The following is a 21,871-nucleotide window of genomic DNA, read 5'->3' as shown; positions in this document are numbered from 1 at the left end:
CCAACATATATATTGCCATAATTTAAGCGTAACGTTGCGCGTTGGGTGAAATGTTATTCTTGTAAAATGTGTACAATTAGTACACATATATTTAATTGCATAATTTAAAAATTTTTTTTTTTTTATGACACATATATTTAATTGCATAATAAAAATTTCTTTGATTTTAGTACACATACATTTAACTGCTAAATAAAATTTCTCTTTGGGTTAAAGTACACATTTATTTAATTGCATAATATAAATGCTTTGATTTATAGTAAAATCGATTATTTTTCACGCTTGAACACTAGATTTTTCATTTTCGCGAGATGTATTTAGAAAAGATTTGATCGATCTTACACTGAAACAAACAAATATCTCCTGTCATAAAATCAATTATTACATGGCAGTCTGAAAGACAGATAAAAACCCCGCCACTGTTATGGATAGTGAAAGGGTAACTTGAACCTTTGACCTTGAGCTGTGACCTTAACCTTGATCTGACATGACTGACTTATAAATTCTTCACATCATCTTGATAAGTTGATCATTTGACCAAAGTTTCATGAAAACCTTCAAGGAGTTTAGGAGATACGAGCTCAAACCTTTGACCTTGAGTTGTGACCGTGACCTTGAGTTGACATAGCTGAATCATGAGTTCTTGATGTGATAATCGTTTGGCCCAAGTTTAATGAAAATCCTTCAAGGGGTTTAGCAGATACAGAGTGGACACAAAATGGAAGACTCAATCCTTTATGAACTTGACCTTGAGCCGGCATGGCTAACTCATAGGTTCTGCATATCATCTTGATGAGGTGATCATTTGACCCAGGTTTCATGAAAATCCTTCAAGGGGTTTAGGAGATACAGAGCGGACACAAAATGGAAGGCTCAAACCTTTGATCCAAAGTTGTGGCCTTGACCTTAACATGGCTGACTCATGAGTTCTACACATCGTCTTGATGAAGTGATAATTTTACCCAAGTTTCATGAAAATCTTTCAAGGGGTTTAGGAGATACAAAGCGGACACAAAATGGAAGGCTAAAACCTTTAACCCTAAGTTGTGACCTTGACCTTGGGCCGGCATGGCTGACTCATAAGTTCTGTACATCCTCGAGATGAGGTGATTATTTGACCCGAGTTTTATCAAATTCCTTCAAGAGGTTTAAGAGATACAGAGCGGACACGAAATGGAAGGCTAAAACCTTTGACCTTGAGTTGTGACCTTGACCTTGAGCCGACATGGCAAACTCATAAGTTCTGCACATCGTCTTGATGTGATCATTTGACCCAAGTTTCATGAAAATCCTTCAAGGTGTTTAGGAGATATGGACCAGACACGAAAATGTTACGGACGGGCAGACGGACGGATGGAGACCATTCCTATACCCCCCACCCCCTAATAAAGCAAATGTTACAAATTTATGCCACTAACACCTGATCAACTAAGGCTATCACTGAAGTCGATTAATACCCCCAGACCTCACTTTGATAAAGGGAAAGTAAAATGTTGTCATCATGACTTTTGATTTTTAGGTGTGACCTTGACCTTGGACCTAGTGATCTGAGTTAATTGTGTCTGCTCGACTATAGGAAAATGTTTAAAGATATTGTTATTATTATAAGCAAGTGTGGGAGATCGAAAAGGAGTTTTTTATCCTTATTATGGAGGGGGTGGAGGTTAGGGGCGAGGATAAAGGTTCGGTGAAATGGGGTGGAAGAGGTAGGTGGAGACGGCGGAGTGGGGAGTTGATGGATACATGAAATATAAGTTTTTGTATGGAACGCATTTTTGGGTGCGTGTCGGGACGAACGTACATGAAGTGTGGGTATAGCTAAAAAGGATAGGACATGAGGGATACCAGTTCTAAGAAACGTAATGAGATATAAGTCAAATTGAGAAATGTGCCACAAGACTTTAACCAACACTGTTACAAATGAATGAATGAATGAGTTGGGTTTTACAAAATCTGACCCCAATAACTTGACCTTTGAGCAATCTGACCCTAAACAAAAAGATTTCTGCCACATTCTAAGATCAATCCTTAAGTGAGGTTATATTGTGAAATTGAGAAGCTTATCATGAAACTTTAACCAGCACTATCACAATATTTAAGCCAGTGACTTCGACATTTAGGATACATGTCCCTAAACTAATACATGTAGATGTCTTTCCCTTACCAAGACCAACACTTATGTGAAGTTTGATGTTAATAAGGGCAGTAGTAAGAAGATATAGTGACACTGAGAAGCTTGTAATAAAATTTTAACTTTCGTTGCAACGGTGACAGTGACACAGACGCCAAGGCAAGTACAGTAATCCTCTTTATTCTTCAAACAGTCGAGCTAAATATTTTCAAAGCCGTTTAGACAATATAGAGCGGAAATGAAGCTAAGCTATTTGACCTTTCACCTTCACGAGTAACCTTGATCTTGGGCCTTTTGACCTAGGTTGAGCGCTCTGTGCATCGTCTTGATGTGGTTTATAATTTACGTCAGTTTTATGAAAATCATCCTAGCGGCCATGTTGGACAAATGAACGGACGGATGGATGAACTGGACATGCGTGACTCCTACATAGCCCAATATACTTTGTACGTTGGGTTATAATTATATACATGTTAGCTTGTGTCTACTTTGTTTAACTATGCTTTTGTCATGGCGGCTGTAGTGGTGTCATGCTATATGCTTGTGCCAGGTCTGTCGTAGATTTATCATACTTGGTTCTTTCTTCTGCATATATTTCTCGCTAGAGTGTTTGAAATCAGTCTGAAAATGATGACAAATAATTAGGATAAAAATACTTTAAAATGTAACTTAAAGGTAAAATCAACTTAAACCAAATCTTCCATTTTTTTTTCTTCTCAGAATAATCAGTAGAACTATATATCTCCCCTTCCTTTGCAGGAGAAAAAAACTGCCAAAAGCTGTCACAGGAGACTATTTTGATGCTGCATAGTGAAACGGGGCACATCTGAGGAAGCTGGAGCTGTCACTGGAGTGTAAAATGACTCCAATGGTGGATGCAGATATTGCACAATAGCTTGAGTCTGTGTCAAAAATATCAAGTTATGAGAATGATAAAGTGTATCAAAACACTAAATAAGTATAATTATAAGCAAAATGGGGACATAATTCATAAAATATTGATGCAAGAGTTATCACCTTGTGTCATATGATGTGGGTGATGATGTGTTACATCTGCTTTAAGTCTGAATCAAATCCATTTAGTAATAACGGAGATAGAGTGAAAGTGTACCAAAACATTAACCTGAAATTCTAAGTGAAATGGGGGAATAATTCATGAAATACTGGTGTTAGAGTTATGCACCTTGTGTCATATGATGTGGGTGATAAGGTGAACAACTATTTTAAGTTTGAATCAATTTCGTTTAGTAATAACTGAGATAGCGTGATAGTGCACTTAAACTTTAACCGGAAATTCTAAGTAACAATAGCTGTCCGTAAGACAACGCGCTCGACTTTTCTCAGTGCTTGACTCTGAATTAGAGCTTTGCCAGTAAAAAAAAATCCAAGTTAAAATGCGACATAACTCTGTTAAAAAAAATTCAAATCAGAGCTATGGATATATTGTGTCTCCTGGTGTAGACTTTGATGGTAAATAAGTACTTTAAGTTTCAGGTCAAAAGCTTTGATAGTAACAGAGATATTTGATTTTATCAAAAACTTTAACCAAAAATTCTAAGTTAACAAGAGTACCGCCTTGCGGGTGCTGACACTCATCTGATTTTTTTGTATAATAGAAAAATTGTCCTACCCATTTCTTTCTAAGTCCAAAAAGGGCCAGCTTCTGCAAGAGTTATACACTATGTGTCATATCATGCGGCTAGTTATGTGGAATAATTACTTTAAGTTTGAATAAAATCCATTAAGTAATAAATAAGATAGAGAAAAAGAGCATACTCTAATAAAAAAGGGACATAATTTATAAAATGATCTAAAGCTGAATAAAATCCATGTAGTAATGACAGAGAAAGAGTTAATGTGTATCAAAACTTTTAACTGAAAGTTTATGTAAAAAGGGCGATAATTCATGAAACATTGGTGCCAAAGTTATGGTCCTTGTGAAATATGATGTGAGTGATAATGAGGACAAAATGAGGACAAAATATTTAAAGTCTGAAGCAAATCCATCAAGTGATAACAGAGATAATGTAAAAGTTTATCAAAATATTAACAAAGGTGTGGACGTGGAACGGACGCTGACGCGGACGCTGAAGCCGGGTTGAATAGGATAGCTCTCCGTACACTTCGTAAAGTCGAGCTAAGAAGACGTTTAGAGTGTGCTATATAAAACTGATAGAATGCAATGTAATAACAAATACAGTTGATTATTTTTCCAATTCAACTTTGAATAACAAGAGCCACGACCCCTCATCCCCATCCCCACACATCGCTCGTCTGCATGTACTTGTCATTAGTCAGTTAGGTTTATGACCTACCTTCTCATCTTAAGATAGCAAGCAAATTCGATGAATTGGCACCCCCCGCCGAATGTGTAGTGAGGATTGGCAAAGAAATATATCCGGCAAAAAGTTAAGGATGTTACTAGGGAAGCAAATAATTTCATTCATTTCATTACATTTGAACTGGGTGGGGAGAAGGGTTACAACTTCACATGTTGATGGAAGATTTGAAAAATTAAAAACAAAGTTTTATAGTTGGTATTTGTGTGGGGGGGGTGGGGGGGGGGGGCTGGGGTGACCGGGTGAGGATGAAAAATATCACATTTTGAAAATAAATATTGATGGAAAATAAAAAAAAATGAAATAAAAAATATTGTGGTGGGGGCATGCATGATCGGGGTGGTGGGGGTGACCAGGTGGAGGAGCTAGGGAGGGAGGCGGTTACAAGTTTGCATGTTGATAAATATTCGTGGATGGTTAAAGGTTTAAAAAATAAAAAATATATGGGGGATGGGGTGTGATAATGGAGGTGGGGGTGACCGGGTGTGGGTACACAACTTCACATGCTGACAATAGATGTTCATGGAGAAAAAAAAATGAAAAAAAGTTTGATCAAATTCTACCAACTGGTTAGTTTGTTATGTAAAAATATGTGGATTTTCAAAACAATTAAAGGGCAATAACTTTGAAGTTACTCAAGAAATCCTGACGAAATTGTGTGTGCACTACCACATTATGGTGATCTAAATATTCAGTTTCATAGTTTTAGGTCAAATATGTCACAACTTATGAAGCAGAAATTGTCATATTTATAGTACCCTATATAGCTATCATAAATAGTGGTGAACATATATATGAAGTTTGATTTAAATATTCCTAGATATGGCTCCGGACGGACGGACACACGGAAAGACGGTCGGAAGGACGGGCGGATGGACAACGCCAAAACTATATCCCTCCACCTTCGGCAAGGGATAATAAACAAGAGCTGTCTGAGGACAGCAACGCTTATCTCTTCAACAGCCTTATCACTAAAGCAAGAGGGTCATGTTGTCCCTAAACCACTCAGTTGAGTTACACTGCTTGCTTGAACAGTTTTGGAAGAAAATAACGCAAGGAAATGTCTGCGAAATAATTATAAAATAGTATATTTGTAAATTTTCGTAAAGGATCAGCAGTTTCCACACCCCATAGCAGCCATGTTTTTAACGAATCGGAAAAATTTGAACAATCTTGGTAGAGAGATACGTAAGGATCATTTGTGTGAACTTCTTACAAAATCATACCAGCGGTTTAGGGGATGTCGTTTGAAGATTATTCTATTATTATCTCTGGTACTACGTGCAACTTAGCGTAGCCATTTGAACAACTTTGGAAGAGAACTAAGCAAGGAACATCCAGGTCAAGTTACATCAAAAATCCATTCAGTGGTTTTGGAGAAAATATGCATATTATGAGCGGGCACCTGGGTAGAACCACCGACCTTCCGTAAGCCAGCTGGATGGCTACCTCACATGAAGAATTCAACGCCCCGAGTAAGCTCGAACCAACATCGATGAGTGGCAAAAATGGGACATATATCATGCATGAAAAAAAAATCAATACATTAAAATCCCAACCAAATGCACATAGCCACTTAATGCTGATGACGTATAGGAGTGATCGTGTTTGTAAACAAATCCATTATATTTTCTATTTTTAGAACTGATAAGACAAAGACCGGGTGGGCCGACGCCGAGCGTCCATGTCTTTTGTAAACAGTGATGTTTTTCTAACGGCTTAAACTTTCTTAGTACACAAATAATATCAATAATTTTTTGATCAATGGAAAGTGTATAAAACAAGCAATTTATTGATTACTTTTGATTATAAATTCGAAATTAAATGGATTAATTATGAACGCTTAACTAACAGTGTTTTTTTCAAAATGTTTGGAGGATCGCTACGCCACTATTAAAATCTTATGTCATTTAAAACGGATATTCATTTTAAAAAGATATTTAAATGGGAAAATATGAAAATCCTAAGCATTTCAAAACTTTTTTAATTTTTAAAATCCATAAATGAGCGGAAAAGTTATTAAAAATTAAAAATTCAGATCCCATACACAAACGGTGTAAAAACATTTGTTTTACCCACCACCAGATAAACAGGTATTTATGCGTGACGTCTTGGCGATCTCTCCTATACCAAGTTGAGTTTGAATTGATATAGAAGGTACAGATGTAATACATATATGGTGAAATCAAAAAAATACAATAATCGGGCATAAAAGTCCAGACTATGTATTATGCGAACGTACACTTCAGGCTGATGATGAAAAATCAAGTTGTATTGAAGTTGGGTGGAATATGGATATATGGATACACATTTTCAAAAGTAGTAATACTGTAATGTTAAAACAAGTGGCTCGACTAAAAACATTTATCGGACATTAAAATGTGGACAGAAAAACGCACATGAACGCTTCATGTTAAATTATGAAGTGTACCAAGTTTTGTTTGAACTGAATGGAAAGTGTACGAAGAGTTGAATGTTCAAAGCTTATAGCTGTGTATTGTTAAATTCCAAGGAGCATAACTATAGACAACATGAAAGTCCTATAATGCACGAGTGTGGTTTAATATTGATGAATACTGGGCTTCATCTGAATTGGTACACAAGGTACAGACGTAGTTGTCATTAAGAAGTCCAAAAAGTTTCATTTGTATTCGAAGGGAACTGCAAGAGGAGGTAAAATCTCAATGAAGTGTAACATCGGACAGTTCAAATTATATCTGCCTCCCGGGTCTTCGGCAGCTGGGGCATAAAAATAATTAACTAAAACGTAGAGAGTATTTAAGATGGATTAGTGCCAGGACCTTATGATGTGGATGATGTTTTAGGTTTGAGTCACAAATGAGATAACGTGAGCAAGAGCTGTCCGTAAGACAGCGCGCTCCTCTATTCGGAGATTTGATAGTAAAATAAATATATGTCTCAATAAGAGATCTCTACTTTAAAAGGAAGATACACCAAGGGGCATAATTCTGTCAAGAACACAAACTAGAGTTATTGGGATTGTTACCACACATCCAGATGATGATGGTCAAAATTTATTTTGGGTTCCAAGTCATTACCTTATATAGTATCAAAGTTATGTCCAGAAAACGAAGATTATCCAAAAAAATTAAGTATGAAAGGGGCATAATTTGGTCAAAAATACAAATCAGAGTTACGGGGATTGTTAACACTCATGCAGATGATGATGATAAAGACATATTTCAAGTTTCAAGTCTTTATCTTATATTGTACTAAAGTAACATCAAGAAAGCGAAGATTGCAAAAAAGATTAAGTATGAAAGGGGCATAATTCTGTAAAAAATACAATTAGAGTTTTGGGGATTGTAACACACATTATAAAGAAATAGTTTTAATTTCAAGTCATTATCTTTTAAAGAACCAAAGATATGTCTATAAACAAAACTTTCAAAAAAAATTTAACATGGAAATAATTCCAAGTATAACAACTTTGTGACCTTGACTTTGGGTATAATGGGCCCAGCCCCTGCACATACTTTGTTTGTATGTTGGACAATGTTTATGTGAACTTACACAGTAAGATATAAGCAATAGTAACACAGATATGACAGAAAAACAAAGGTTGCCGAAAACTTTAACCTTAAAAAATAACCTAAGTATAACACCTTGATGACCTTGACCTTGGGTATAATTTGCCCAGTCCCTGCACATACTTTGTTTGTATGCTGGACAATGTTTATGTGAAGTTACAGTAAGAAATAAGCAATAGTAACAAAGATATGACAGAAAAACAAAGGTTGCCGAAAAACTTTAACCAAGAAAGCTCAAGCCGACGCCGGGGCGAGTAGAATAGCCCCACTATTCTCCAAATAGTGGAGCTAAAAATGAAAAAAAAAGTTTGCCAAGAAACTAGCAGAATGGCCACGGACGCCGAGTAGGATAGCTCTCTACATAATTTGTATAATTGTGTTTAAAACAAGCTATTTCAGAATAAATGGTACAAAATTAATCATAAATTTCTTACAGATAGTATCTGGCATGCACCGGACTCCCCCCTCAACTGCCGAAAACAACAAACACGTTCTGGGATCGATTCTTTTTCTTTGTCTTTCAACAATGTAAAACATTGTCTTCCTGTCGTTTTAAACCTGAAAATAAAATATCATACTTATAACAGTAACAAGCGAAATTCATGCAATTCAATGAAAATATGCTACATATCGCATAATAATTGGCAATTGCACATATCTGCGTGGGTTCAAGTCTCGCACGAGGTCGTTGAATTCTTTCACTTCAAGGAAACTGTTTTGCTGAAAGTTGGCGGCCAATATTTAAACTTAATGACTTGAGCAATAAGCAGGGGGGAAATTATGGTTATAACATTGTTTATACAAATTAAAATGGCCTATATAGCAGGTCGGAAATTCTAACTGACTAATCAGAAAGATGCATTTTCAAGTTTTTACAATGAACATGTAGTGACTCGCAGTAATTAAGAAATCAAGTTCAGTTTTTAATCTCACATGTTTTTGAGGATGCTAAAATGAAAACATTTTAAGGTTTAATTTGAATACTATATTGATTACTTTTATTTAAAATAAAATTTGAGGTTTTAAACAGGGGTTCTGTGATAAAGTCCGAGTAAAGTGATAACCCGACTGAAACGAGTACCATTTCGCAATGTTACTGTGACCTACTAGTATTCACGCTAAACTATGCCTTGTGCAAAAAGTGTGCTTTATCTCTAGACATGGAGTAAAGATGTATCATTAAAAAATGCAGAATTTCTCAAGACCACCCGAATCAATGTCTTTAAAACTGAGTAAAAAATCAAACAATGAAATAGTATAATTGTATCAAGATAACATTTCTGTCGTCAGTAAATGTCTAAAGAGAACAAACAAGAGCTGTCGGATGACAGCGCGCTCGACTATTCGAAGAATTGATTGAAGAATGGGGTCAAAATATTTCCATAGATTTTCAGACAAAAGAAAAAAATGGATTAAACAAAAAATTTTCCTGTATTTGTGGATTTCGATTAGTCTTGCACTAAGTGGCAATGTGTGACCATGATGGCAAATATGTTATTAAGTTATATGTTAGGCAAACACAGACTTGTATGAAAAGTTTAACTAATTTCCAAGTCCAAAAAGGGTCATAATTCAGTCAAAATAGTTGACAGAGTTATGTACACTTGCCAACAGATGGAAATCATGTTGATATACTAGCGTTAACAGTTTCAAAGCCACAGTTCAAATATTTTGACAAAAATGTCAAAGTCCAAAAAGGGCCATAATTCAGCCAAAATAGTTGTCAAGAGTTATGTACTCTTGCCTGCAGATAGAAATCATAATGATAAACAAGTGTTTAAAGTTTAAAAGCCATATGTCAAATAGTCTTGACAAAACATGGACATATATGAAAACAGAACCAATTTCCAAGTTCAAAAAGGGCCATAATTCAGCCAAAAAAGATGACAGAGTTATGTACTCTTGCCTATTGATAGAGACTATAATACTGAACAAGATAAAAAAGGTTCAAAGCCATATGTCAAACACTTTACACAAAATATAAACTGGTACGAAAAACTTAACCAAGACTTCTAAGTCAGAAGGGGCCATAATTCAGCCAAAATGCTTGATGGAGTTTACTCTTGCCTACAACTGGATATGGTGATGGTAAACAAGTGTTGAAAGTTTCAAAGCTTTATCTCAAAAGACTTTGTCAAAATGTAGACTGGTACGAAAAACTTAACCAAGATTTCTAAGTAAAAAAGGGGCAATAATTCAACCAAAATGCTTGATGGAGTTATGTACTCTTGCCTACAACTGGACATGATGATGGTAAACAAGTGTTGAAAGTTTCAAAGCTTTATCTCAAAAGACTTTGCCAAAATATGAACTGGTACGAAAAACTTAACCAAGATTTCTAAGTCAAAAGGGGCCATAATTCAGTCAAAATGCTTGACAGAGTTATATACTCTTGCCTATAATTGGACATGGTGATGGTAAACAAGTGTTGAAAGTTTCAAAGCTTTATCTCAAAAGACTTTGTCAAAATGTGGACTGGTACGAAAAACTTAACCAGGGTATGACGCCGACGCCGACGCCGACGCCGTGGTGAGTAGGATAGCTCTACTTATTCTTCGAATAGTCGAGCTAAAAATGATGTTCAAACTGTATGACACATGCCTCCTGAAAATATTCGATAGAATAATGCTAAGAATTTAAAATGAGGCAAAACTCAAAAAAAAACATCGGACACCAAATTCCAGAAAAAAAGCAAATGTCTTCTTCAAGCTGACGTTTACAAAGTTTCATTTGAGCTGTAGGACTTAAGTACATAATGTGTTCTGATGTAGTTGTAAAATTTCGACCTCCGAGAACGGGTCATAACTCGAGCAGAAAATCAGACATGGAAGTTTCGATAACACACATGTCCACTTCATGTTTCGTTTAAATTGGGTGGAAACTGTATGAGAATTTGGGTACACAATGTTCTGATACAGATGTAACATTTCAAAGTCCGAAAAAGGGCCATTACCCCAAAAGAATATTACATGAAAATCCCCACAATATGCGCATTTCAATGTAAACGGTGCATACTAAGTATATTTCAGTTAGATATAAACTGTAAGAGCAGTTGAGTATACAAGAAATGTGACTAACGGACTGACGGACGGACAGATATTTGAAACCTTTGACACCGTGGCAATAAAATATATCTAATAATTTACTTAGTATCATAGCTTACCTATAATGCAGACAAAAATGATTATTTTCTAAGTCCATCTGAAAGTTCTTAGAGGTGAACAATTTGCAAATAACAATGTGTATATTTCTTGGACATCCGTTGGTGACATAAATACAAATAAGGTCTGAACTTCAGAGTGCTCGCTAATTTTAAATACATTTAGTTGAAACAGAATTCATTTAACATATTCATAGAAAGTAGTTTTTGAAATCATGTTTATTTTCATGATTTTGCAAGCTGGTTTCTAACTAGTACCCGCACCTCGTCAAAAACTGCGGTCAAAGTTCTGTCAAATAGGGATTTGAATCAGCGACTCAAAACAAGGAGTCTAATGATCTACCATTATAGCTGGGTGAGCACACCATGTCACGAATTTATGAGGCAAAATAATTTATTAAGTACATACATGCCAGAAGAATTGTTTTCCGCAATGCCATGTTTATGGAACCTAATTTCATCACCTGCATACAAAGCAGATAAAATAACTTTCAAATTAATAGAAAAAACGTTATGAAGTAACATTTCTCTTTACCTGAATAAATTCGTCGCCTACCTCGCGGATTCTGATATGTGCACGAGGTGTGGAAGAGCTCTCTACCATCACTAGGACAGGGCAAATACAGACGATATGTCCACCAAGGGCTGAATTCCACTGAAACCACTCTATCCTGACCAATCGAACAGTGCTGAAATTTTTTATTACATACACAATTACATACTCAGTTATAAACTCCGTTAAGAAACGTCAATATTTTCACATTTCACGTCGGGTGCGTGGCTCGTTTGTGATGTAATTTTTACGTGTGTCGTCGCATTTGAAATGTCTTTAACGACGATAAGATTAATTTTGCTCATGTTAAAAACTAATTCATTTCGTTTATATAACTATTATTACTTTAGATGCGTATGTAATATACAGATTATTAGATTTGCATCGATAATATGCACTCGTTCTTTCGCGAAATATTGCGCCCTGAAGTCGCGCAATAATTCCGCTGCATAACTCATGCATATTTCTCAACACAAATCTAATAACCTATAAGTCCTACATTTATAAGTTTTATTGCACTATTAGAAATGACAGTATATGCAAATAACTACTTTTCAAGTCAGTTAATCTTGTGAAACAGTCTATCCGTGATTTGCAAAGTTATACCCTCTTCAGTTTAAGGTTGTTTTTTTTCTCATTTCCGGAACAAACGCATCATAAATGCATCGCCTTTAGCAAGTTATACAAGCCAGTATCAGTGTACATAATGACGACAATATAAAAGTTAAAATTATTTTATAAAAGTTTTGTACTGGAACGTATGACGACAAACAAATTCAAATATTTTACCAAAATTTTATACTGCAAAGTTACTCCAGGCATCGGGTCCCTTCTTCCGCCACTGGCGTCATCTGGTAGAAGCAGCAAGTGTCGTCTGCTAGATATAATTGGCAACTTACTGTCATGTTATAAATCCTCTTATTACATATGGATATATAATCCTTAAGTTTAGTTACCGAATTTTTGTTTTGTAAAATTTAAATACCAGCGATTACATAACTTGACAAATCTCTCAATATGTTCAGGAAAAAAAGGAAAGTTATGTCACAGAACCAGATGTCAGCCTATATCAAGTTATCAACAATAGCTTTTCGCTGTGCCTGTCACATTTAACGTCAGAAACCGTAGATGTAATACAAACTGTGGCTAGAACTCGCATCGCGTAAATAGCAATTCTAAAAAAATTTGAGCCGTGCCATGAGAAAACCAACATAGTGGCTTTGCGACCAGCATGGATCCAGACCAGCCTGCACATCCGCCCAGTCTGGTCAGGATCCATGCTGTTCGCTTTCAAAATCTATTGCAATTAGAGAAACTGTTAGCGAACAGCATGGATCCTGACCAGACAGCGCGAATGCGCAGGCTGGTCTGGATGCATGCTGGTCGCAAAGCCATTTTGTTGGTTTTCTCATGGCACGGCTCATTTAGTAGCCTACCTTGTCGAGAACAGCTGATTACTATGTTGACATAAGGGGTCCAGAACACCTCTGATGAGCGACATCGATTGGTTTCCAGTGCCCCTCTGGTTATCGGCATCTTTTTAGTACCGGCAATTCGACAACTGTAATACATCAACTAATTTTTTCTTCCTGTTAATACAATAAAATAAACAGCCACACTGTTTTTCAGAAACCAACACTTACATCAAAGTCACATATAAAAAAGATAGTTATATCCCCGTTTCCTTTTTACTGACAGAAAACAGAAGTTTGTTATAAAATCTTTGATACGGTTTAAAGAAGAAAATGGGTTTCAAACTCACACACCAAAAATCACGAATTCGAACCACGTCTCAGGCTTGTACGGTACATAATTACACCAATCATGAAAACCTACTTGGTGTAATTAAACTGATTTACCGACCTATATTCAAAGTGCAATATAGATTATAAACAAGTCCTTACGTGTGTAGTACAGGAAACCGCTTCTTGTCGGATAGTTCGGGTTCCTCGTCTTGATAGTATAGGTTTCTCATCGAATAGTTCTGAGTTTCTTGTCCAATACTTCGAGTTTTACTTTCACCATAGCCAGAAGTTGAATGCACATTCCTACGTTCTAGAATTACTACGACAAAAATAGTTCTTTGCTTTCTAAAGGTTTAAAGTTATACACTACTTAACTGAATACTGGTAGTCATTATCTAACAATTAACAGTAATGAGTTAAAAATAAAAAAAAAATTAAAACCATGTACGCCCACACGATAACCAGAAAATATAAAATTTATAGAAAATTCATTAAAATGAAAATGAATGTGCGTAACTTGCGTGATGAAAACTGCAAAAAAGCTATCGAACGAAATAATCTAATTGTACCTGTCAGAAAAATTACATACCTCAGAGAAAGGATCAAGTTGCAGCATCCACTTAACCACTGTGAAATCTACAACATGACATCCACGCACGTGATTGTAGTCAGTATCATGTACCATAGCTGCACCATCCACTAAACCATTGCATTGTCTACAACATGATATATTCACACGTGTTTGTAAGCCACCAGGTTGAAAAAATGCATACAAAAAAGGATAACATAAGTAGCAATATACATACCTGTTCATCATAAAGAGAAACGCACATTTTGCTTGGTCTGCATCTCCATGTCCGTCTGCGTCTTTTTTCTTCAAGTATACATACCCCAGCATTCTAGTAGAAAAAAGAAATACAAAACAAAAAGAGTAAAACGCAGAAATGAAATAGAACAATTTCGCGCGTTCAACCCAGATCTCGTCTACACCGCATGTCTGTCGTCTGCATATTCCATGGCATGTACTTGCAGCTTTCGCGCGTTCAACCCAGATCTCGCCTGCACACTATATTTGTCGTCTACAAATTTCATGACATATCTTTGCAGCTATCTAAAACTGATGGGAAACGTAAAACAAATTAATCACAGCGCAATATTTAATTGTGAACATCAATAAATCTAGATATAATGTATTGCTAATGGCAGAAAGAAATTCACCTTGTAACGGAACGAACGATGAAGAACCAGATGCAACATACAATTCGCACCAAACGCCCATTTTAACAAAACAACACAAACATGATCGAATACAACCGAGAAGACCACATGGAAGACACCAAAAACACAACAAACACCAAAACACCAACACAAACACCACAACAAACACCAAAACCACCACAAACACCATCAAATAGCCAAACAAATCCCTGACAAAACAGCAAACACCGAACACCAAGAATTACGCAGCAAAACACATGCAAGGTAGATTGAGTTTCCAATAACCGCACAGATTATCCACATGTTTGTTTATATTCAAGTTTTGCCTGAATTCATTTACGGGTCCTAGCAAAGCTTAGACTATTTAAAGCTAAGCGTTTGTCACGTGATCGTTATCGGTTGCAGGATTTCTCTCACTGCTGTTTGTAGATTTGGACGTCGTCATCCATTTTTACCTTTGCGTAGATGTAGATGTTAGCTTCCATGGTAATCCTGTTGTGTTTATAGATACAGAGAGGCATGTGTAAAATGAAAAACAAATACATCAAAGTGACATCACATAAAAAGAAAAAGTAAACATACACACCTTATATGCTCCAAAATCTGCTCTATGACTTTGTACATCTGAACGTTGCTAATCCAATATACCATTGCCTAGATATTGAGGTACGTTTCCATGGTAACCCTGTTAAGGTTGAATGTATAAATACAGAAAGGCATGTGTAAAAACAAAAACAAATTTATCAAAGCGTTGCCACATAAAAGGAAAAGTAGACATACATGTACTAACCGTATATGCCCTAAAATCTGCTCATCTGAACGTCAGTCATTGTCTATATGTCTGTGGCGGTACGTTCCCATGGTGACCCTGTTGCGTGTATACAGACAGAGAGGCATGTGTAAAAAGAGAAACAAATATATCAGTGTTGCCACATGTAAGAACAAGAGGGTCATGTTGACCCTGGATCGCTCACCTGAGTGACATGAGCTACATGTTTCAAATGTCAAACTGGTGATAAAATATTAAGAAAGTCAGTAGGTCACATACATGGTCAATGAAATTCAGTTTTACGATTTGTGTGCAAAACTGTGTATGTCATCAAAATTTCAAGGCTGTATGTTAAAAAAAACAAGAAAGTAGGTCAGTAGGTCAAGGTCACAGTCAAGTGACATCATATTACTTGGGGTCATCAGGTAATTATAATTAAACAGTCTTGGAAATATGATCAGATGATATTTCAAGTATTTTTCCTATATAACTCACATAATAACTAAGTGACCCTAGGGCGGGGCCTCTTTTAACCCCAGGGACATAATTTGAACAATTTTGGTAGAGGACTACTAGACAATGCATCATACCAAATATCAAAAGCCTCGGTCGTATGGTTTCAGACAAGAAGATTTTTAAAGCTTTTTCCTGTATAAGTCTATATAAAACTGGGGACCCCCAGGGCAGGGCCTCTTTTCACCCAAGGTGTACAATTTGAATAATTATGGTTGAGGACCATAAGACAATGCTACAAACCAAACATCAAAGGTCTAAGTGTTGTGGTTTCAGGCAAGAAGTTTTTTAAACTTTTTTTTCTATAAAAGTCTATGTAAAACTTGGGACCCCTGGTGCGGGGTCATATTTGACCCTAGAGGGATAATTTGAATAATCTTGGTAGAGGACCACTAGATGATGCTACAAACCAAATATCAAAGTCTTAGGCCATGTGGTTTTGTACGAGAAGATTTTCAAAGTTTCCCTATATCACGTGGTTTATATAAACCACGTGACCCCCGGGGGGTCATGATTTGAACAAATTTTATAGAGGTCCTCTAGGCAATGCTACATGTCAAAAATCTAAGCTCTATCCCTTCTGGTTTATTTTTAGAAAGTTTTGAAGATTTTCCGATGTACAATTAAGTTACCGCTGGGGCGGTGTCAATTTTACCCCGGGGTCATGATTTGAACAAAGTTTGTAGAAGTCTACTAGGCAATGTTACATATCAAATATCTTAGATCAAGGCCGTTTGGTTTATATTTAGCAAATTCATGAAAATTTCCCTATGTACAATCAAGTAACCCCTGGGGCTGGATCAATTTGACCTGGAGGTCAAAATTTGAACAAATTTTGTAGAGGTCCACTACGCAATGCTACAAGTCAAATATCTAAGCTCTAGGCCTTCTGGTTTATTTTTAGAAAATTTTGAAGATTTTTCTATGTACAACAAGTAACTCCATTGGGCGGGGTCAATTTGACCCCGGGGGTCATAATTTGAACAAATTTTGTAGAGGTCCACTAGGTCATGATTTGAATAAAGTTTATTGAAGTCTACTAGGCAATGCTACATGTCAAATATCTAAGATCTAGGCCTTTTGGTTTATTTTTAGAAAAATTTTGAAGATTTTCCTATGTAAACTCAAGTAACCCCTGGGGCGGGGACAATTTTGACCACGGGGGTCATAATTTGAACAAATTTTGTAGAGGTCTACTAGGCAATGCTACATGATAAATATCTAAGCTCTAGGCCTTCTGGTTTATTTTTAGAAAAAATTTGAAGATTTTCCTATGTAAAATCAAGTGACCCCTGGGGCGGGGTCAATTTTGACCCCGGGGATCATGATTAGAACAAATTTTGTAGAGGTCCACTAGGCAATGCAACATGTCAAATATCTAAGCTCTACGCCTTCTGGTTTTTTTTTAATTGAAGATTTTCCTATAGAAATCTATGTAAAATCAAGTGACCCCTGGGGCGGGCTCAATTTTGACCCGGGGTTAAGATTTGAACAATTTTAGTAGAGGTCTACTAGGCAATGCTACATGTCAAATATCTAAGCTCTAGGGCGTCTGGTTTTTGAGAAGAAGATTTTTTAAGATTTTCCTATGTAAAATCATATGACCCTGGGGTCACGATTTGAACAAAATTGGTAGAGGTCCACTAGGCAATGCTTCACCTCAAATATCTAAGCTCTAGGACTTCTGGTTTTTGAGAAGAAGATTTTTAAAGTTTTTCCTTTCGGTTGCCATGGCAACCAGAGTTCTGCATGGAATTCAATTCTTTGAACAATTTTTGTAGAGCTTCACCCAAGGAACATTCCTGTGAAGGTTGGATGAAATCGGCCTAGCGGTTTATGAGGAGATGTCGTTTAAAGTAAAAGTTTACGGACGACGGACGGTGAGTGATCACAATAGCTCACCCTGAGCCTATGGCTCAGGTCAGCTAAAAAGTAAATATACACACCCTTTATGCTCCAAAGTCTGCAGTATAACTTTGTACATCTGAACGTCGGCCATCCATTATACCATTGCCTAGATGTAGAGGTACGTTTCCGTAATAACCTTGTTTAGGTTCAGAGTACAGATACAAAATGTACAAGAATGAAAAAATATGTATACACAATCTATATGCTCCAATATCTGCTATATAACTTAGAACATCTAACGTTGGTCATCCATTACACCATTGCCTAGATGTAGAGAAATGTTTCCACGGTAACACTGTTTACGTTGAGTGTATAGATACAGAAAGGCATGTGTAAAAACAGAAACAAATGTATCAAAGTGTTGCCACAAAAAAAAAACAAGAGGGTCATTGACCCTAAAGCGCTCACCTGTGTACAAGGCTTCAAGTGTGTTTGTATAAGTACAAAAGCCTATAGTCAGTACATGTCTGACACAGGGGTGTGGCCATTTTTTTTACCTTAGGGCAATAATTTGGACAAGTATGGTATACATAAAGGGAAAAGTGACCACGCCCCCTGGCAGCCATGCTTTTTAACGAATCAAAATAATTTGAACAATCTTGCTAGAGGGTCACACAAGAACCATTTGTGTAAAATTATTTTTAGATCGGGCCAGCAGTTTCACACAAGAAGATTTTTAAAGTTTCCACTATATACATATAGGGAAAAGTGACCATGCCCTCTTGGGGGCATGTTTTTAGACAAATCAAAATAATTTGAACAATCTTGGTAGAGGGTCACACAAGGACTATTTGTGTAAAATTATTCTAAAATCGGGCCAGCAGTTTCACACAAGAAGATTTTTTAAGTTTCCACTATATACATACAGGGAAGTGACCACGTCTCTGGCGGCCATGCTTTTTGACGAATCAGAATAGTTTGAACAATCTTGGTAGAGGGTCACACAAGGATCATTTGTGTAAAATTATTCTAAAATCGGGCCAGCAGTTTCACACAATCAGATTTTTAAAGTTTCTACTATATACATATAGGGAAAAGTGACCACGTCCTCTGGCGGCCATGTGTTTTGACGAATCGGAATTATTTGAATAATCTTAGTAGAGGGTCACACAAGGACCATTTGTGTAAAATTATTTCAAAATCGGGCCAGCAGTTTCACAAAAGAAGATTTTTAAAGTTTCCACTATATACATATATGGAAAAGTGACCACGCCCTCTGGCAGTAATATTTTTTGACAAATCAATATAATTTGAACAATCTTGGTAGAGGGTGACATAAGGACCATTTGTGTGAAATTACTTCTAAATTGGACCATCGGTTTAGGAGGAGATGTCGTTTGAAGATTTTTCTATATTTATCTCTGGCGGCCACTATGTGAAACCAAGCCGAACCATTTGAACAATTTTGATAGAGGACTAGCCAAGGAACATCAATGCCAAGTTTCAATAAAATCCATTCAGTGGTTATGGAGGAGATGTCTTTTAAACACAATTGTTGACGACAGCCGCACGCACTGATGCACGACGGACGACAGACACAGCGTGATCACAATAGCTCACCCTGAGCAATGCTCAGGTGAGCTAAAAAAAAGGTAGTAAACATACATGTACACTCCCTGTATTTTCCAAAATCTGCTGTATAACTTTGTACATCTGAACGGCTGCCATCTATTTATTTCATTGCCTAGACGTATGTTTCAGCGGCTACCCATTTTAGTATTTAGGAAAAAGACAGAAAGTTATGTGTAAAAACAGAAACCTATATTAATTCTAGGGGTACCTTAGACATTCCAGACAAAAAAATATGAAAACATACACACCATTTATGCTCCAGTTCTGACAACACGTCTAAGTCCGTGATCTGTACGTACACAAGGTCACCTAATGATGATAAACAAATGTGCAAAGATTCAAAGCTGTAGCTCGTATAGTTTTAAGAAAAGGTGGACCTAAACAAAAGTTTTAACCAAGAAACTCAAAGTTTCGAAGTACAAAAAGGGCCATAATTCTGACAAAATGCATATTAGAGTTATGTTATGATTCTTGGCCTACACACGGTCACCTAATGATGATAAACAAGTGTGCAAAGATTCAAAGCTGTAGTTCGTATAGTTTTAAGAAAAGGGGGACCTAAGCAAAAAATTTAACCAAGAAACTCAAATTTTTTAAGTACAAAAAGGGCCATAATTTTGACAAAATGCATATCACAGCTGTGGTTCTTGGCCTACACAGTCACCTAATGATGACAAACAAGTGCGCAAAATTTCAAAGCTGTAGCTCTTATGGTTTATCAGAAAAGGCGGACCTAAACAAAAAAATTAACAAACGCCGACGATCAAGTGACGACAATACCGCGTAAAAATCCGACGAGCTAAAAAACTTCAAACAAAAAGGAAAAGGAAAAAATACATACCCTTCCTGCTCCAAATCTGAAACCACGTCAGTCAATTTTGTGTATGAATCACGGATGGTCTCTCATCTATGCAATAATGCCACCAAAGCAACCTGGAAAACTGCAAAAAATAAAACATGATTTGTTAAACGTAAATGTCTCACTTGCAGTTAAAGCTATGAAGCAATTTCAAAATATTTGTTCATACTTGTATGATACTTTGCACTCGATAGAAAGACCCGGAATCTGTATTCCAGGATATGATTAACGTTAAAAGTTGGCCCTAAAATAAACCAATTAACGATTATTTGTCTATAATGGTTTGACAACATATGGTGTAATAGAACAGTATATAACTTTATTTTAAATCAATATTTTTAAATTATTTTTCAATTTAAATGGTAGAGCGGAAGTCTGTTGTAAGCCACGCCATGCGTCCCTTTTTTGCACAATTTTTCATGGATGCCAAGTTGTTGTCACAGTCAAATAAATAAGACTTAAAACATGTTCCCAGTAAAAAATACGTGCACAATACATAATTTGATTGTTTCCATAGCAACCGTTCACTTCAGGAAATAGCAAGAAGTACAGGCGAAAATTCCATCATAGCTATCTAGTTTGTGCATAATAATGGCATCGGTCCCTATAAGGAATGAATGCGTGCTGAAAAAATCTCGAGAACGACTGGCTTTTCACCCCCAGTAAAATACATTAAAGCTAATGAATATTCTTTGGAATCAATCTTTATCATCAGTGTAAAGAAAACAAACTGTTGTATGAGATATTTCTCTAGAAGTAATTTCTTGCGTTTACAGGAATTTGAATGACAATCACAGGTAAAGATGGGCGAAAACCACAAAATGAATCATTTACAAGTTTAACTGAAGAAATGAGAAAAGAAATAACGACAGCAATAGAAAGAAAATAGAAAAGAAAACAGAGAATAAAAAAATTACATACCATTTTGTCGACTCGCCTCTCTGAAAACCCGCGCTTGCTCTAACAATAACAATATGTTGTCATGAAAGTCACGTGCTAAGTGAACTGAGCATAAACAGTGCCTCGGGAATAACGCGTTGATTAAATCACAAAGGTTGAGTGAATTGTGTAAGACTGTGCCAAACATGTTTTGTACGAGTTCATTTAAGTTGCCGGGTCATTGCACCGCACCACTGTTCTGTGTAGCAATATATGATATACATTCCGAAATGAGATCAAGTTTAAAGTTGAGATGTTTGCATGTTACATAATTCGGATGAACAACTATGTAAGTCTGAATTTAAGCACAGCCGTTGGTATACAATGCATTTCATTTCATATACCAAAACCTAGAAGTCAATTTCGCATATGGGTCATGATCAGTCAATAATTAGGTCACTAAATACAACAATAAAATCCTGCTCACTCTATAAAGACAATATTTTTCTCCAACATTCATTCATAATGTCTGTTTGCTTATGTATCGTTATATCATCTCCTGTTCTGTACACAGCTTTGTTTGGCGCGGAGTTTCTTTTTGCTGCATCTTGCAGCAACATTTCGTACTTGTCGGTAATATTATCCCCCTTATCCGGTTACCATTAACTACACCT

At 36.3% G+C, this 21,871-nt stretch overlaps 1 protein-coding gene and 1 long non-coding RNA gene across 6 annotated transcripts; both read right to left on the bottom strand.

Annotated features, from left to right (window-relative positions):
- Positions 1–269: 269 nt before the first annotated feature.
- LOC123523384 (uncharacterized) lies at positions 270–16,437 on the bottom strand. Of its 5 annotated transcripts, XR_008370322.1 has the most exons (9): positions 15,284–16,437; positions 14,286–14,378; positions 14,069–14,195; positions 13,639–13,798; positions 13,171–13,295; positions 12,524–12,608; positions 11,717–11,870; positions 8,456–8,579; positions 270–2,752 (listed from the first exon to the last, which is right to left on the bottom strand). XR_008370322.1 is itself a non-coding variant. In XM_053539094.1 (5 exons), the coding sequence occupies exons 1-4, from the start codon at positions 13,233–13,235 to the stop codon at positions 8,542–8,544; spliced, it is 345 nt and encodes a 114-aa protein (XP_053395069.1). In that variant the 5' UTR covers positions 13,236–13,315; the 3' UTR covers positions 270–2,752; positions 8,456–8,541. The 5 variants fall into 5 exon arrangements, 1 of the variants encoding a protein (XP_053395069.1); XR_008370321.1 differs by having other exon boundaries at positions 14,286–16,437; XR_008370319.1 differs by having other exon boundaries at positions 14,069–16,437.
- Positions 16,438–16,494: 57 nt separating this feature from the next.
- On the bottom strand, positions 16,495–20,436 carry LOC123523385 (uncharacterized). The gene is made up of 3 exons (XR_006681093.2): positions 20,301–20,436; positions 19,708–19,768; positions 16,495–17,993 (listed from the first exon to the last, which is right to left on the bottom strand). It is a non-coding gene; the product is annotated as an uncharacterized LOC123523385 (long non-coding RNA).
- Between the last annotated feature and the right edge of the window lie 1,435 nt (positions 20,437–21,871).

Source organism: Mercenaria mercenaria, chromosome 3 (assembly GCF_021730395.1).
Source record: "Mercenaria mercenaria strain notata chromosome 3, MADL_Memer_1, whole genome shotgun sequence".
Taxonomy (NCBI): Eukaryota; Metazoa; Mollusca; class Bivalvia; order Venerida; family Veneridae; genus Mercenaria; species Mercenaria mercenaria.
The sequence above is the reverse complement of the archived record's forward strand: the minus strand, read 5'-3'. Positions and strand labels throughout refer to the sequence as shown.